Source organism: Vigna angularis, chromosome 1, assembly GCF_016808095.1.
Source record: "Vigna angularis cultivar LongXiaoDou No.4 chromosome 1, ASM1680809v1, whole genome shotgun sequence".
In the NCBI taxonomy this organism is placed as follows: Eukaryota; Viridiplantae; Streptophyta; class Magnoliopsida; order Fabales; family Fabaceae; genus Vigna; species Vigna angularis.
In genome coordinates, this window is record NC_068970.1 from 49,033,630 (window position 1) to 49,051,627 (window position 17,998).

Here is a 17,998-nt window from a genome sequence, read left to right on the forward strand (position 1 = left end):
AGAGGTACTGATAGGGGATTAAAAGTATATGTAAGAAGGAATAAAAAAGGCGGGAAGTAAAGAAGTCAGTTAGGAGTTTGTTAGAAGTATATGAGAGTATAAATAAAGAGTTTGTTGAGAAGGGCGGGGGATGAATGGTTTTGTATTGTTTAGTGTGGGGGAAGATTAGGCTTCCTTGATAGCTGTGGGAACAATTGTATTCTTTCATTCACTAAATACAATCAGAGGTTATTCACTGTGTTGAGTTTGTCTGGTGTGTGTTTTTACTCATTTTTTTGACTTCTTGATTAAAGAAGTCCATCAACTTGGTCCGACCTGCCGGATCCAAATCAACGGAGAGGCAAGATGCAGAATAGGATGAGTGCACTGGAGGGAAGATTCGATTCCATGGAAGCAATGCTGATGGAGATGCGAGCAAAGATGAGAGGAAGGGCTCGAAATTGGAGTCACGACCGTGGAAGACGAATTGTTAATCGCGATCGGGAGAAAAGAGGGAACCAGGGGAGGAGTTCGGAGGGCAGCCATTCGGTGAATGAAAGTAGGGAGACTGAGGAAGATGAATCGGAGGAAGAACGCGATGATGTTCAGAAGAGTTGGATGAAGAGAGTGGAATTACCCACTCTCGAAGGGACCGATCCGACGGTATGGATCGCAAGAGCAGAGAAATTTTTCGAAATACAGAGTGTGACTGAAAAGGAGCAGATGAAGCTGGTGTACATCTGTATGGAAGGGGAAGCGAACCATTGGTTTCGCTTTTGGCGGAAGAAGGTTAAGAAACCTACCTGGGCGACATTGACGAAGGCGATGGTTAGGAGATTCAAAGGTAGACACCGGGGAACGATTTTCGAAAAATTAGCGGTTGTGCGATAGCGGGAATCGATGGAGGAATATGTGAGGGAATTTGAAATCCTGGTGTCTCAGGCTACGGGAGTAACGGAGGAACAGCTGCTTGGGTATTTTTTTGCGGGACTCCAAGAAGAATTGCGGGATCTCGTACGGCCTTACAATCCTCGCGACCTGTTAACTGCGATGGAAAGGGCGCGGGATGTGGAGCAATCGGGGTTGGTGGCGAGGGTGACAGAGGAGGTGTGGTGAGTAAAGGAGGACCAACTTGGGGGAAGTATAATGACAGTGCGGGCACAGTAGCTAGAACGGAGATCTATCGAGGGTCATCAGAGGGGCGCGCGAACAGTAGCGGAGGTCTGGGTCAGAAGAAAGAAGCGACGACCAGAACCGCTGGTTCTAAAGTTGAAAGCACGTCAGGCGGCGGCAGACCGAATCGCGGATTGCGAATGCTGCCGTATCCGGAATACCTTAAGAGGAGAGAGGAGGGTCGTTGTTTTCATTGTGGAGGACCTTACAGCCCTGGGCATTGTTGCGCGGAGAGGAGTCTCAAGGTGATGATCTTGGGGGTTGACGACGACGAGGCGGAAGTGGCAGAGGCAGAAGAGGAGGCGGAACAGCGATGCATGGAGTTGTCAGTGTATTCTGCTGGGGGAATCCCGCAATCGAATACGACGAAGCTGTCGGGATGGATTCGAGATCGGAGAGTAGTCATCCTCATTGACAACGGAGCAAGTCATAATTTCATCTCGACACTGTTGGCGGAGGAGATGGGTTTAGAGAAGGAGGAGACGACGCCCTATAGCGTTTGCCTGGGGGACGGCCAGAGAAAGGAAACGCAAGGCCGTTGCATGGCAGTTTCTTTGATACTGGACGGAGTAAAGATTAAAGAGAACTTTTATCTCTTAGAACTGGGGGGCGTCGACGTCGTGCTCGGAGTGGAGTGGCTAGCTACGTTGGGGGAAATTAGAATGGATTGGAAGCAGATGACAATGAAGTATGGCATGGCAACAAGAGAGGTAGTGATAAGGGGTGATAACTGATCTTTGAAGAAGGTCGTCAATCCCGAGGCGTTGCAGAAGGAGACAAGGATTGAAACTCTAGCGGTGGTGTGGGGTATGTATCAGTCTGAAACAGTAGGGGAAAAGAAGGGAGCAGAGGATTTAACCCCCATGCAGGAAGCAAATCTGGAGAAGATTTTGGGGGAGTTTGAGGGGGTATTTGAGATGCTGCAGGGGCTTCCTCCTGTCAGAGAAGTGGACCACCAGATAACTCTTAAGGAAGGTACTGGTGCGGTGAACATGCGACCATACAGGTATCCTCACTTAATGAAAGCTGAAATAGAACAACAGGTTCAGGAGAGGTTGGGCCTGGGTATTATTCGGCCCAGTAACAGCCCATTTTCCAGTCCAATAATTTTGGTTAATAAAAAAGATGGGAGTTGGCGTTTTTGTATAGATTACAGAGCTTTAAACAGAGTAACTATTCCCAATAAATATCCAATTCCTGTGATTGAAGAACTTCTAGATGAATTATACGGGGCTGCTTATTTTTCTAAAGTGGATCTCAAATCTGGATATCACCAGATAAGGATGAAGGAGGCAGATATATCCAAAACAGCCTTTAGGACTCATTTAGGACATTATGAGTTTTTAGTAATGCCCTTTGGCCTCACAAATGCTCCGGCCACCTTTCAAGACATGATGAATTCATTGTTGAGACCGTTCTTAAGGAAGAGTGTGCTGGTATTTTTTTATGACATTTTGGTGTACAGTAAGTCATGGGGGGGATCATGAGGAACATCTTCGACAGGTGCTGAAAGTGTTAGAACAACACCAGCTGTTTGCCAACAAAAAAAAAATGTGAGTTTGGCAAGAGACATATTCGATATCTGGGGCACATGATATCCGAACAGGGGGTGGAAATGGATGGAGAAAAAATTTCTGCAGTGACTGAATGGCCAGCACCCCACTGTATTAAAGAGTTAAGGGGGTTCTTGGGACTCACTGGATACTATTTGAGATTTGTCAGGAATTATGGGAAGATTGCCCGACCCCTTACGGATCTTTTGAAGAAGGGGAAGTTTGAGTGGACAAATGTTGGAGAGGAAGCCATGCAAGATCTCAAAAAGGCAGTGACCACTGCTCCTGTTCTGGCTCTGCCAGACTTCTCACAACCTTTCCAAGTGTGAATGTGATGCTTCGGGGAAGGGAATAGGAGTTGTGTTATCACACAATAGGAGGCCTATTGCTTACTACAGCAAGGCATTATCGGAGAGTTCGTTGGGGAAGTCAGTGTATGAGAAGGAATTGATGGCGCTGGTATTAGCTATTCAACAGTGGCGTCCCTATTTGCTGGGAAAAAAATTTAGTGTCTATACAAATCAAAAGAGTTTGAAGTATTTACTTGAGCAACGCATAACGACTCAGAACCAGCAAAATTGGCTGGCGAAACTCATGGGCTATGAGTTTGATATACATTACAGGACGGGGGCATCCAACAAAGTTGCGGACGGGCTATCCAGAAAGGGAGAAGAAGGGGACAAAGGAGAAAGGACGTTGTTAATGATAACCAGGCCCTATTGGCCTGACTACCAAGAAATAATAAACGAAGTGGAAAAAGATGCGGGGTTAAAGAAAATAATGGAAGAAGTGAAGGAAGACCCAGATTCACACCCTGCTTATACGTTGGAGAATGGGAGACTCCATTATAAGGGAAGGTTGGTGCTTTCAGCAAAGTCAGAATGGATTCCGAAAATCCTTGCAGAGTTTCATGATACTACGCTTGGGGGACACTCGGGTGTCTATAGAACCTATAGAAGAATTGGCCAAGCCTTTCACTGGATGGGCATGAAAAAAAGGGTGACCGACTACGTAGCCTCCTGTCTTATCTGCCAGCAACATAAATAAATGACGTCATCTCCGCAGGGATTGTTGCAGCCATTGCCTATTCCCAAGGCCATCTGGGAAGAGATAAGCATGGACTTTGTGGTCAAATTACCAAAATCTCAAGGTTTTGAATCAATAATGGTGGTAGTAGACAGGCTGAGTAAGTATGGGCATTTCATACCCATCAAACATCCTCATACAGCCAAGATAATTGCAGAGATTTTTTTAAAAGGAGATAGTACGTTTGCATGGAATTCCTATATCGATTGTTAGTGACCGGGATCCCACGTTTGTTAGTACATTCTAGACAGAATTGTTCAAAATACAGGGTACCCAATTAAAAATGAGCACCGCCTACCACCCAGAAACGGATGGACAGACAGAGGTTTTGAATAGAGTGTTAGAGACCTACTTGAGGTGTTTCTGTTCAGAACAACCCAAGGCTTGGAGCAATGTGTTGCCATGGGCTTAATACTAGTATAACACCAGTTATCAAGGGGCTTCGAAGTGTACCCCGTTTGAAGTGGTTTATGGAAGAAAGCCCCCGGTAGTAACCAAGTTCATACCTGGAGAAACAGTGGTGGAAGTTGTGGTGCAGGATTTACAAACGCGGGATGAGGCCATTTCACAGCTACAATATCATTTGACCCGAGCCCAGGAGCGGATGGTCCAGTATGCAAATAAGAAGAGAAGGGAGTCTAGCATAAAAGAAGGGGATTGGGTTTTTTTGAAAATAAGACCTCATAGGCAAGTATCTATGCCGGTCAAGTTGCATCCCAAATTATGTGCCAGATATTATGGCCCTTTTCTGGTGGAAAAACAAGTGGGTCCAGTGGCTTTCAAACTGCAGTTGCCTGCCACTGCGAAGATACACCCGGTGTTTCATGTATCACAATTAAAGTTGGTTGTGGGGGAGCATAAGGTGGAAGGGGAGCTACCAGTAGGACTGCAGGTGGACGGCCCATTATATAGACCCTTAAAAGTACTACAAAGAAGAGGAAGAAATGAACAAGGGGAGGAGACCACTCAAATATTGGTTCAGTGGCAAGATGGAGGGTTAGAGGGAGCGACTTGGGAGGATGAAACGTTTATCAATCAGCAATTTCCTGATTTCAACCTTGAGGACAAGGTTGTTGAAGAGGAGGGGGGTATTGATAGGGGATTAAAAGTATATGTAAGAAGGAATAAAAAAGGCGGGAAGTAAAGAAGTCAGTTAGGAGTTTGTTAGAAGTATATGAGAGTATAAATAAAGAGTTTGTTGAGAAGGGCGAGGGATGAATGGTTTTGTATTGTTTAGTGTGGGGGGAAGATTAGGCTTCCTTGATAGCTGTGGGAACAATTGTATTCTTTCATTCACTAAATACAATAAGAGGTTATTCACTGTGTTGAGTTTGTCTGGTGTGTGTTTTTACTCATTTTTTTGACTTCTTGATTAAAGAAGTCCATCAGGTACAAAATCTTGAAAATCCCCAGACTAATTAAAGAATCCCTAAAGAAAAGAAACTAAGTAAAGAATCCCTAGAGGATGACTTATCAATTCACTAGCACTCAGTGATAGCCCATCCGAAACCATTCGACAGCTAGTTGCAATAAAATAACAATCTTTTTAGACTGGTACTACGCATTTTGGCTGGTTTGATCCATCAGGCAGGACTGCATCGACCAAACACATTTCTGGCTGAGCTGCACCAATTAAGTTGCAGGCTAACAATTTGCTGGCGCAGCTCGACACTGAGCAGTCACTAAGTGGGCTATAGCGCAATCGTCTACTATTTACTTTTTAATAAAAAATACTTCATAGAAACGTCAATGATATGATAATTAAGAGGTATATGACATCTATATAAAACCGCTAAATTTCTATCACTATCCAACATATTATGTTTCAAAATTTTATATTTATTAAATTATCATATTTTATTTAAAACTTGAAGGTTATCAGAAATAACTTCTACCCTTAATCTCTTGTTAATTCCTTTTAACATGCAGATTTAAACCCAACATAAAAAACCTAGTCCAAATATATAAGGGTTCATATAAAAATAAAGCAATATGGTTCTGCCCATTATGGGCCAGTCAGTTGCAAGGCTGGGCCAAATTACTACTGGGCTTGAAATTTTAGAACCGAACTCACCACACATAGGGCTATTCAAGTTATCCGTGGCCCATTTGTTGGGTATTGGAAAAATGTTAGAGGTGTCTGACATCATTTAGGATATCATAAATCATAAGGTGCTCTGTATTTATTGTATATTTTTCAGTACACACTATTGATCCCTATTTAGAAGACAGCAGAGATGCAAAAAATAAACAATGCTGCTAATCAGCCAAAACAATTCCCCAGCAAAACATAATAAATAGGGAAAACTGGACTCCTTCTAATCGTTACCCTTTAATTAGCATTCTAATTAGAAAACATGACAAATGTTAAACATATTTACAACAGTGTTTCTCAGACAGGAGAAAGTTCCTGCACGAAAGAAAGACTCTTTAACTCCATTATTTACTTCTTAAGCTATTGCAATTCCATTTTCTTTAATTATTCCCAAACAAAACTGGCATGCTACATTCAAAAAACAAAATATGGAATAGTAGAATATACATAGACAATAAAGGAAGCATACACCGGGATACTAGTATTGATTCAGATAAAATAGCGTTTATAGGGACACAAATATCTTCAGGATATCCGTATTGATTAAGATAAAATATTTTTTATAATATTTTTATTTCAGCATACTTTGTTTTCTTATTTAGAGAGATTTTTTGTTACAAACAGAGGAGCTAAGAATGTAATTGGTGTGATTATGAATAAAATAATTTCTTGTTATTATAGAATTATTAATATTGTTTCTAATAGTGTCAAAAAATATTTAGTCTAATGGCCAAGCCATCAAGCAAGAGTAACAAAACAGACTTTATAATTCTGATCTAAAATCATTAGATGAAGGAAAAATACACTCAAGCTGCCCAGAGGCCCAATCATCATCATACGCATTGGATATGTGTGGTTCACGGAAAACATTTGAATTGAAAAATACCAGAACGCTGCAAGCAAGCTGCAAAGCCAGTGAAACTGAACTTCCTTGATATAAAGCAGGAGGCAAAATGTGTGCCCCATACAGACTCCAGAATGTGAAAGTAGCAGCAGAGGCTGCCATCACTCCATAAGTGAAATGTCCAGCCACCTGGATATAAACAAAAAGATGTTACTCAATTCAATAAAAGATGCAAGAGTAATACTCAGTTACTAATAAAGTAGAACAAAGGAAGACTCAAGGAATACGACCATTTCAATCACGAGGATATCAGAATGATAATATTTGTCATTGCAATATTGGAAGACTGTTATTTTTTTCAGCACAGGAAACACATGCTTCAACAAAGGTAATACAAATGAAACATGCCTACAAATAGATTTGTTGCATATATGAAGACATCCATTGTTAATGCTCAAATGTTCCATATCAATTACCAATACAAACAAATGTACTTCTTACAAGACTTGGGAATCCTCTTCCCTTGAGCTAGTATTTGAAGTAGAGTTGGGTTGGGTCCCCTCCTGAAATTAGATCTCCACTATAGAGTTCAATCCTTGTTGTCTCCATACTTATTAGAAGTTGAGTTTGGAAATTTAGCTTCATTGCTCAAATCTTAGGGATGAAACATAGTGAAGTAGATAATTTGATTCCTTATTGTTGTACTTTTTTTCTAAGAAATGTGTTTACTTAAAGATACAGTTACTGATGATATTAGAATTTATTGTATATAGTGAAAAACTAGGTATAAAATTAATCTCCTTTGTTTTGAAAATATACATGAGGTACTGTATTTATAATAAAGAGAATATAGGCTAAGCTCAAATTACCAAGAATAATAAAAAAGAAAAAATAACATAAACAGAAGGTAAAAGATAATATATCTAATATATCTAACATTGTCCCTCAAGCTAGTGCATATAAATCGTATGTATCAAACTTATTACAAATATAATAAATTCTCAGTCTTGATGTCCCATATACAATCTTCTCTCGAATGAAATGATAGTCAATCTCAATATGTTTGGTCCTCTCATGAGTTAGAACTAATATGAAGAGTATCTTGATTGTCACATATAAGTATCATTTGAGCGACATCTCCAAATTGTAACTCTCTAAGCAATTGCTTAAGCTAAACAAGTTCAAAAGTGGTTGAGGTCATAGCTCTATATTATGCTTCTGCACTAGATCTTGCCGTAATACTTTGTTTCTTACTCTTCCAAGAGATCAAGTTACAACCAATGGAGACAAAATATCCAGAAGTAGATCTTTTGTCAAAAGGAAATCCTACCCAATTAGCATCTATGGTTATTGGAACCATGTAAGAAACCTTTTCCAAGAGACTCTTTAATGTATTTTAATATACAATGACTACATTCCAATGATCTTCACATGGTGAATTGAGAAATTGGCTCGCAACACTGATTGCAAAGGAAATGTTATAACGTGTAATCATAAGATAATTTAATTTCCCAACTAATCTTCTATACTCCTCATGATCTAAAATAGGCTCCCCTTAATTTGGTAGAAGCTTAGTATTAGGATCCATGGGTGTGTCAACAGATTTTGAATTCATCAACCCAGTTTCCTCCAAAATATCCAATGCATACTTCCTTTGAGATATAACAATACCCTCGTTGAATTGTGCTATCTCAATAGTAACAAATATCTGAGTTTGCCAATATAGAAAAGAGTTTGTAGAATTAAGAAGTTGTCCCAAGTGTGGTTTGTCACATTATAATGTCATAGATGGTGATAAGGAGAGTATTGATGAGGTCGCAAAGCATGGCCCTCCTTCAAAGGCAGTTTGGTAACTACCAATAATTCCAAGGTTTAAACGTATGTTTGCGAATCCAACTTATGCTAAAAGCCTTAGATTATTCGAGATTGGTATCTTGAAGAATCCTAAAGATACAGTTACAAATATCTAATTGCACACTTGAAATGTTCAGTACTTGATGTGAGGGAGTGTGTTGGAGATCTTGTTTTGACTAAAAATATCATCAAATTATAGTATATAAATAAGTGCAAACCTACCCTTACGTACTTGTTTTATAGGGCTAAGTTAGACCTCAATCCACTTTGTAAGAGATGCATTAACTCCACTAGAAAGGCCAACTACAACAACTCCATCTTCAAAAAACAAAGAACAAATCTTACACTGACTGCAAGCTTTCCATCTTATTTTTCAAGATTGAAATTTTCTCCAATCCAGAAGAAAGCATCAACTACAATACTAGATTTGTACATCTAGGTCACTATTTGCAGAAACTAACCTTAGCAACTAGCAAAACAGCTTGACGTAGAAACAAAATAGAACTTGCTATATATTAGAGATTCAGTTGAACCTTGTCAGCCAACCGTTGTACAGGAGCTTCCCTACTTTGTGCCTCTTCAACCAGACGAACAATGTCTGCCATAGAAGTTTCGCCACCTGGTCGTTGCACTTCCATTGTAAGAGTTCCGTTAAGATTTATACTACCAGCTGCTACCTCACTCTACAGACATAAAATCCATCAATCAGTCACTAAAATCAACTGTTCAGCACTTCACAGCTATAGAAACGTGAAGGGGTCAATCATACATACACAGAAAATTAAGTCTTCCTTTTAATAGTTAAGACATAACCAAATGGTTTTCCTGTTTTATTGATAAATAGCACTCGATGATCACATTATAGAAATTTGCTGATTAAAAAAATGATGGAAACTCAGTTCAGGGCAGTTATGACAGTTATGTTTGCACTCAACAAACTGCTTTAGAAAACAGTTCTATATTAGTTGTAGTTAGTTTTATATTAGAAACTGCAGAATGACAGTTATTTGTAGAAAATAACAGCTGGTAGTTATCTATTAGGAGAACATATGTCAGACTTAGGCAGAAGAGGAGAGACCAACTCAAGGTTTAAGAACTACATCAAGTAGTTTATCCTACTTAATGGTCCAACTAAAAGACTAGTCCATTAGATAGGAGAAAACTTCTAGGTAGAGCTTGAAAAATCAGCCCGATTTCAAGAATAGTTCCTTAAAGGGTTGGGTCAGACTGAAAAAATTTAGCCTAAATTGAAGCAAACCAATTTTTGCTCAGCCTGTGGCCCAGATGAGCTTTTCGATCAATCTGTCTTAGGCTTATGAGTCGGCCCCTTTCTTAAATTAATCATTATAATTTTAGAAAATTGAAAATATGTAGTTTATCCCGCTCAATGAGGGACTCCTAACAACATATATGATAAAAGGCTGTGTATTTGGACAGTGAGAAGCTATTTGCAATTTGAGAACTGAGAATACAGTTGATAAAAGACTTTTGCCAGTAGGACAGCAAGGGTATTGCTTATTGTATGTGACAGAGACATTTTCCACTGGGACAACATGCACAGGTGCTCAAAGGAACAAATAGAAGCAACAATCTGTATCAAAAGCCAAATAAATATCAAATTATCATAAAATATGTCAAGGCAGAATGTACCCCAGGCACTTTTGTTACAGGCAGTGGTTCACCAGTGAAACTTGATTCATCTACAGTGCTTCTACCAGCTCTCACAACTCCATCAGCTGGAATACGGTCCTAGACAAAGGAGTATATGGGTTAAAAGCCAAAATCAAGAAGCTTTGACAAGTAATTTATGCATATTACTTGTCAAAATCTAAGCAGAAGAATTCAAACTTAGAAATGATATTAGCAATGGTTTTGTAGCACAAACAACATCACATATGACGAATTTGAAAACAGTGATTATAGGTGTACATCACCAGTTCACCATATACTTTTTGAACCCAAAATTACACCACTAAAAAACATCCATTTGGAGAGAATACGCAACTGAAGCTTCTTCCGGTACTAAAAAAAGGGTAAAGGAGCTACAGGGTTGTATCCGATAATATATAGATTCTGATATTACTCACTCCAGGCAGCACAATAATTTGGTCTCCAATAGAAAGACTTTCAGAAGGAACTTCAACAACTGAGCCAGCCTCTGTTTCCTCATTGTTAACTAGAAGGCGAGCTTTTGGTGGCAACAAACTAAGAAGTCCTGCCATATCACTGGTTGCTTTAATTTTAGCTCTCTGTTCGAGATTCCTTCCTAGCAACACAAATGCAATTAGCATAATTGGCTCCTCAAAGAAAGCCTTCCATCCCTGTATAACAATTAAAAAATATCATTTAGCACAATTAAATTTATCTTTACACATATAATTACAAATCCAATTCCATAATTTCACAAAGAAAATATGCTTTCTAGCTTCTAATTAATAGATATAAACAAGCACATGTTGAGCATCTAAGTCTAACCAACAGCTGGTTTTGACTGGTGTAGTATAAATGTGATGAGTACAAGTTATTATTTTTCCTATATGAGATGAGATGAATAGAGCACTATTCAACAAAACTACATAGATAAGAATCAGCCTAAGTCACATCCTGTCACGAGCCTTCGTTCAAGGTAACAAAACAGGATACAGATTAAAAGAAAAAGAGTCCACTTCTCCTATTATTCAAAATTAATGTGCAAGGAAAAACAGGGTACAAAGAATACAAAGGAATTTCTTCCTTCCACCCAGGGCATTCCCTGTTCACAACTATCTTTTTCTCTCTACCTCCCACACCATGGATGATATGAATATATAGACTTTTGTCTAACATAAGTCTCACCCTCTTATAACGGCTAACCACCTCTTTTTTTTAACTTCTTCCTCTAATGTACTTTCCAACCCCTCTCAGCACTCCCCCTGCCTAACACATCCACCATCATTTACCAAAATGAAAAAGACAAGCAAAAGCTATAGCTTTGTAATGTAAATGAACATAAGCATGAGCTAAAAACTCAAACCAAACTATGATCATGAACGTGGACTGTGGAGGAACACGTATGCTACTATTTCTTAATAATAGCTAAAAATTACAGTTTGTTGGATCGATATAATTGACTCTACCAACCTACTTGTGCATGAGCAATGCTTGTGTGAAAGTGTGGGGACCAAAATGTGTACACACATGTATCAATGATTTGATAAAAGAGACCACTGAGAGTATTTAGCCGAATCCAGAAAAACAAACCCGAAGAGAATTTACATATTATAATCTGTGAGCTACTAGTACTTAGCCATCTTGCAAACTATACCTATATAGGAATCATAAACTTGACAGTCAACAACAAAAGAAATTTGAGTTTTCTATTTTCTTTAATGATTTGAAAATAGCTTTTACTAAATGTTGCCAGCAACTAATTGAATCAAAATTACAGATTAGAGATAACAAACTTCAGAAAGACATTTTACCAATTTTGGAACTAAGGCAGCAAATGAGCTGACAGTAAATGAAGACAAAGCCCCAAGACCAACTAAGGTGTTCATGTTTGGTGTTGTTTTAAGAAGGCTTTTTAAACCATCAAGGATAAGCTGGCGGCCAGGACCAAGCAATGTAAATAAAGATAATGATAGATGAAACCCAATGGAATGAAAGACATGGATCCACGGTGCCTTTGCTGCAAAGAAATGAGAGAAATGGCCAACAAGACAGACAGCACATAGAGCCCAAGAAACTGCTAGCTCACGACCTTTAAACAGCACATAAAAAAGAAAGGTCACCAATTAGTCCCAGAAGTTAAAGTTGAATCATCAGAGAACCCCTCAGAAATAGCATAAGTGGGCTCTTGTTGCAATATTAGTGTAGATTTCATTAGTGCTTACCACTTTCTCTTAATTGTCTATGTCTTTCCTCCATCTTCCTTTCAAAAATTTGGAGGAAATTGTCTCTTGTAGAATCTGCACTTTCAGGATCAGAATGGTCAGCAATCAAACACACTAGTGGAGAAATTTGTTCCCATTGAAACTACATACAATGACTAGCATCTGATTGTTACAACTATTCACAGGGAAAGGTTAGGAAAATTCTTGATGAAAATGTTTAAAATTTGGGAACATTAACCACTCATCTGGCTAGTGACAAGAAATCCTGAATCTTTATTGTAGTTTAATCAATATTTTATTCACTTAAGTTGCAGAATAAATAATCATTCCAATCGGGCCTTTGCAGGAACAAAATTCAGTGGAAAATGTCAAAATTTATGAAATGCCCAATACTATCTTGATCGTATCTTAGATTATAATAGATTGTCTTTAACAATTAGTTTACCTATTCCCTCAATACCTCCTAGGATTGTTCATCAACTTACCATGTTTCGCTATCTCATGATTTGTTTCCTATATAGTTATAGTAGAGAGAAATGGTAGAGTCATGCGTAATGGAATCCGTGTGTAAGAACAGCACAAAGAAACACATATACTTATATATAATGCAGCATTATATAAAGGTGTTAGGGGTTTATTATACTGGAACTTGTAAAAATAAAATATAGCATTATACATTAATTGGGTAAAAAAATATATGGTGAAAAATCAACCATTGAATCATACATTATTCCCATCAATCATACGCACAAAACAAAATAAACCAATTGCACATGAATAAGAGTCGCTAAAATTCATTATAACTAAAGGATCACTAGTATCATATTCAACATCAGCAAAACTCTTCACCGTGCAGGGGCTCCAGAACACAGACATGGCTCTCCAATACCCATCACAAGAAGCCACGGAGATTCACCTTCTGAAGGGAGAAAGTATAACATGAATAATGGATTTTAAAATATCCTATATATCTAAGTAGTGGGGTGGACATAAAATTTGAAAACAATTTACTCATACAGAAGGTAAAGCGTTAAAACTTAGAACCCCATGAATTGATGGCATACCATTGACTCCAGAAAACCACTTTTGCATTTATATGGTGAAATAACTCCTTCAGTAGATAGCTTCTTCACCTGCCACTTAACCCGCCAATTTTATGTAAATGAAATGAAATTCTATGACATGCCGTAAGATTTAATCTCATATGAAGTAATGACTGCTAAGTGGATAGCCAGAAGTCATGTCACCAATATTGCATGTTGTGTCTATTAAATCCAAGCGTAAAAATCTTATTCCTACTGAGCTGGTATATATTGTTCCCAATTGAAGTTTGGTAGGAAGACCAGTTGCTTGTCATTTATATTCACACATTTTAATTTCAAACTAAATTCCTAGCTTCTAGTTCAGTCCATGGAGTACAATTGAACCTTTACAAATTAAAACTAAATACTGATATAAGGACTCAAAACATTGATAATATTGAGATGTATGAATTTTGAAATAAACGGACAACATTAAGGTGCAAATAATTTTAAATGAAGCAAGGTATGAACACTCAATTCCAAGTTCTTGTTCACAGGTAACAAGATATTCATTTCAAAGTGCGACTTAAAGAAGGAGCCCAACTAAAATAGGTATTGGTATTATTTACAGCTTTAATTAATACTTGAATTATATTTATCCAAGATTCAGAGATATATAGACCAAAGATAGCAAGCTCATTGTATTACAACGAAAGGCCCAACTAATATAGGTATTACAATTATTCACAGCTTTATGAATTATTATTTACCCCAATCCCAAAGACACGTAGACCAAAAATAGCAGGCCAATTGTACTAATAACATTATTATATAAATACACACATACAGTATAATCATATTTTGGTAACTTTAAAAAGCAATTTCTATTGTCAATAGAAAATATCTAGAAAGCTGAAACAGTTTAATACCAATGAAGCCAAATATTTCAAAGAAATTATGCTAGTACGCTTCCATTATGACAAATATTCCAAGAATCAAGCAATCAAATCTAACAATTCAAAGAAGTAACAGACATGACTTTGAGTAAGTTAACAGACATGCCAAAGGACGTAAATAAGATAGGATGGGCATCTGTGAAATATAATATAATTAAATGATGTAAAAGTAGTATAACCAACCACGCATGTGATTTTATGAAAAGTAAGCAAATACCAAGGTAAAAAATCATAAAAAAACACTGAATTGACTCAATAATGGCTGGCTCAACTGGTAGGAATGAATAATACCTCGGAGGCTAGAATTGTAACCACAGCTGGTTAAATGCTCTGCAAGTGCCTCCCCTAATTGCTTTTGCCAATTTGGTGCATTCTTTGCTTCAGATATAGGCCAAACGATTGCTGTCTCTGTTGTTAAATTTACACTAGCTGATGACACCTGTGGCTATCCAATGTTCATTTGCATAAAAAGTAAAGAAACAGTATTTAGATTACTGTAAAAAATTATAGAGAGGGTTTATCAACTATGTACTGTTGGCACAAAAACTTCTACACTCAAGCAATCAAAATCACCTTAAGGATTTAGACACCAATGACTAAACTACTGCGTTCTTTTGAAACTGTTGAACATGATTTTTCCGCATTAAGGTCAATCATCTCCCACGACATCCACAGACTTACGAAATAAAAAATACCGCACGCTCATAGTAAACCTAGCAGAAAGCCCCCAACAACAGAACCAGTATACCAATCATCTTACAAATAAAATAATTGAAGCATTCAAAGTTTAGATTGTAAACCGAACCAAATACAAATTTGAAATACTTACTCGATTTTCCAGTATCCTTTTCACAGTCGCTGCACATCCCCCGCACACCATTCCCTATCAAACGCACAAAAAAGTGAAATACTAAAATTAAAACTAACAGGAAAAATTCTACACAGAGAGAAGAGTTCACACTGAAACATCGAGAATGATAACGTCAGGCGAAAGTGCCGAAAGCTCCTGTGACGCGTCACCAACCAATTGGAGATTAGCATCACCAGACTCACCGCTAGAACCGCCAGAGCCGCCAGAACCGCCGCTGTCACCGATTCCACCGCCTCCATTTCCATCGCCGGTGGAAGAAGCACAGGAAGCGGCGGAGCTCGAAATGCAGCGGAGTCGGCACGGCATTCGCGGGAGCAATCCGCCGAAGCAGCGGAGCGAGGACGGCGACGGCGCGGAAGTAAAAGAACATGGAATGCGGCAGCGGTTGTTGTAGGAAGCAACGAGGCATCTGAGGTTGCGCCGGACGAAGGCGCGTTGAGGAGCGCCGGCAAAATGACGGTGGAGCGCTCTGACAATCGCCATGTGCGCCGTCGTGGTAACAGAGAACGCAGAATCCATCGGATTGGGTAGAAAAAAAGAGAAGAGAAGAGTCGTCAAGCGTTGTAGTTGAGTTCTTATAGTACAGACGTCCACCCTATGGTTGGTCTTGACTTCACTGGTTTTCGGAATGTTAAAACAATCGAAAATTATCTATAGACAATGCCATTTCCATACCCTTTTTTTTATATATTTTCTTTTTTGTAGTAAGAGAATCTTTAATGGATTTTTTTAATTCTTTAATTTATAAGAAAAATATGATTTTAGTATAGGTTTTACAAACCTGAGATGTAAAATTAAAGAGAAATTTTTATATAAAATAATTCTTTAAATTCCGTATATAAAAAATTAATTCAAAAAAACATATCCATAAGACTAGCTTAACATATTATAAAACAAATTCTTATTAAATACGTCCTAACTAATATATTAATGATTTTTTCAAATGAAAAAAGAAATTTAATTATTAAAAATGGATTAGTGAAAAAAAGGGAAGAAAAGTGTATTGAAGAGAAAGTGTTTCGGTATATACGGTCCATCAATTACTTATACGTATGAAAAGTATTTTGATGTTAAAATTAATTAAGATTTAAGTAAGGATAATAAATTATATTAAATATATAACATATCACCTTACTTAATTTATATTTATAGTTTTTGTAACGAGTTTTTGATCAATATTAGCTTAATCACGCTTAAATCTATTTAAAATAATTGGCTTAATCAACATTACGCACTTGTCTCGTTTACTGCCCAGTTGTTACTTAGATTTTTGATTGGTTGGTTTATACTGTACGCAACTCCTAAGCCTCGAGTATTGTCAAAGACTATGTGAAGGGATTTGCTTCGACTAGCATTGTTCGAGAATTCGCTTCAATCGTCCAAGTCTTGTTTGAAATATGATCGTTGAGGATGAAGGTTGTGATGCTTCAATATTCACGCTTATCACTTCTAACAGGGTATATGAGGCGTCAAGTCTTTTGGGTTGTTAGATGCAAACAAATCTAACAATTGAGCTTCATGACGGTTGGGCTACTTACTGATAAGTTTGATAATATTTATTATTCACACTTATTAGAACTCTTTATTTGTCTTTTTGTCATTTATTTCGTAATGAATTCCACCAAAAGATTTATGACTTGTATATAGTTTTATAGATAGAGATAATTATCTATTTTTGGTTTATTTTGTAGGAAAATGGAGGATTGAAGATCATTAAAGATATGTTGCCAAAAAACTCATCCAGCCAGTCACAAACACTCACCTAGCGGGATCTTGGCAACACTATCCCAACTAGTAAGTAATCATAATTATCTAAACAAACACATGTATGATAATCGATTATCACTAACGATTATCGTTTAAAAAATTATTTTCCAAAAATCACAGATTATTGCTTCAAATAATCAATTATTGCCGAATTAAAAACCCAGTTATTGAAAAAAACTCGAGATAATCGATTATGACATGAGATAATTGATTATTATCGAATCAAAAATATTTTTTAGTCCAAAGATAATCGATTATAACCTTAAGATAATCGATTATTGAGCGTTAATTTACGAAAATACGAAAAAACGCTGAGTCAAATTTCTATTCTAAGACATATATAACATTCATAAATTATTTTAAAGCTCTTAAAATTTACCATAATACCATAGACCCTTATTTTCCTTTTGAAAATTTAACCTACAAAACAAAACAATAGAGTTTTAGTCCTCAAAAACTTTTTTGGGTTCATTAAGATTAGAGACAAATTACTTTATAACAAAAATCCAACATATCTTCCATTTTAAACATCATAATGTTTTATTCTACATTTGTTTGAGGTGTGTCCCTTTTTCATATAATAAAAACATGCGACAATACTTGAATTTCTATAAAAGGCATCTTCTTTTTCAACTCATACCCTACGGATTCTCTTATTTATAAGAGCTTGCTTATTTTCATGAAATTTCATTTTGTTGAAATTTGGTTTTTCAAGATTTTTATTTTTAGATGCCTCTTTAAGCAACTTCTCAAGAATATCAATATCAAACATGTGATTATTGCATGAAAGACATTCAATATGAGGTTCAACAATTGTAGTTTCTTTCATTTCTAAGGGAGACTTCAACTATACCCAAATTTATATAGTTCGAGCAAAGTTTGCCTTAGTCTACCTAACAGTGAGTCTGGCCATGAGAATGAGAAGG

The 17,998-nt window shown here is 37.3% G+C and overlaps 1 protein-coding gene across 3 annotated transcripts in view; it reads right to left on the bottom strand.

Annotated features, from left to right (window-relative positions):
* LOC108326819 (copper-transporting ATPase PAA1, chloroplastic) overlaps positions 1-16,003 on the bottom strand; it is a 38,403-nt gene extending 22,400 nt beyond the window's left edge. Inside the window, exons 1-9 of one of the 3 annotated variants that reach the window (XM_052874654.1) lie at positions 15,396-15,996; positions 15,264-15,317; positions 14,726-14,879; positions 12,457-12,531; positions 12,046-12,323; positions 10,672-10,905; positions 10,235-10,333; positions 9,118-9,267; positions 6,773-6,919 (exon numbers count right to left, since the gene is read on the bottom strand). In XM_052874654.1, coding sequence (XP_052730614.1) covers positions 6,773-6,919; positions 9,118-9,267; positions 10,235-10,333; positions 10,672-10,905; positions 12,046-12,323; positions 12,457-12,531; positions 14,726-14,879; positions 15,264-15,317; positions 15,396-15,824 — 1,620 coding nt within the window. In that variant the 5' untranslated portion in view covers positions 15,825-15,996. Of the gene's footprint in view, positions 1-6,772; positions 6,920-9,117; positions 9,268-10,234; positions 10,334-10,671; positions 10,906-12,045; positions 12,324-12,456; positions 12,532-14,725; positions 14,880-15,263; positions 15,318-15,395 lie in introns of all 3 variants that reach the window. The other 2 variants (XM_052874658.1, XM_052874663.1) reach the window with 2 other exon arrangements.
* Positions 16,004-17,998: the final 1,995 nt, after the last annotated feature.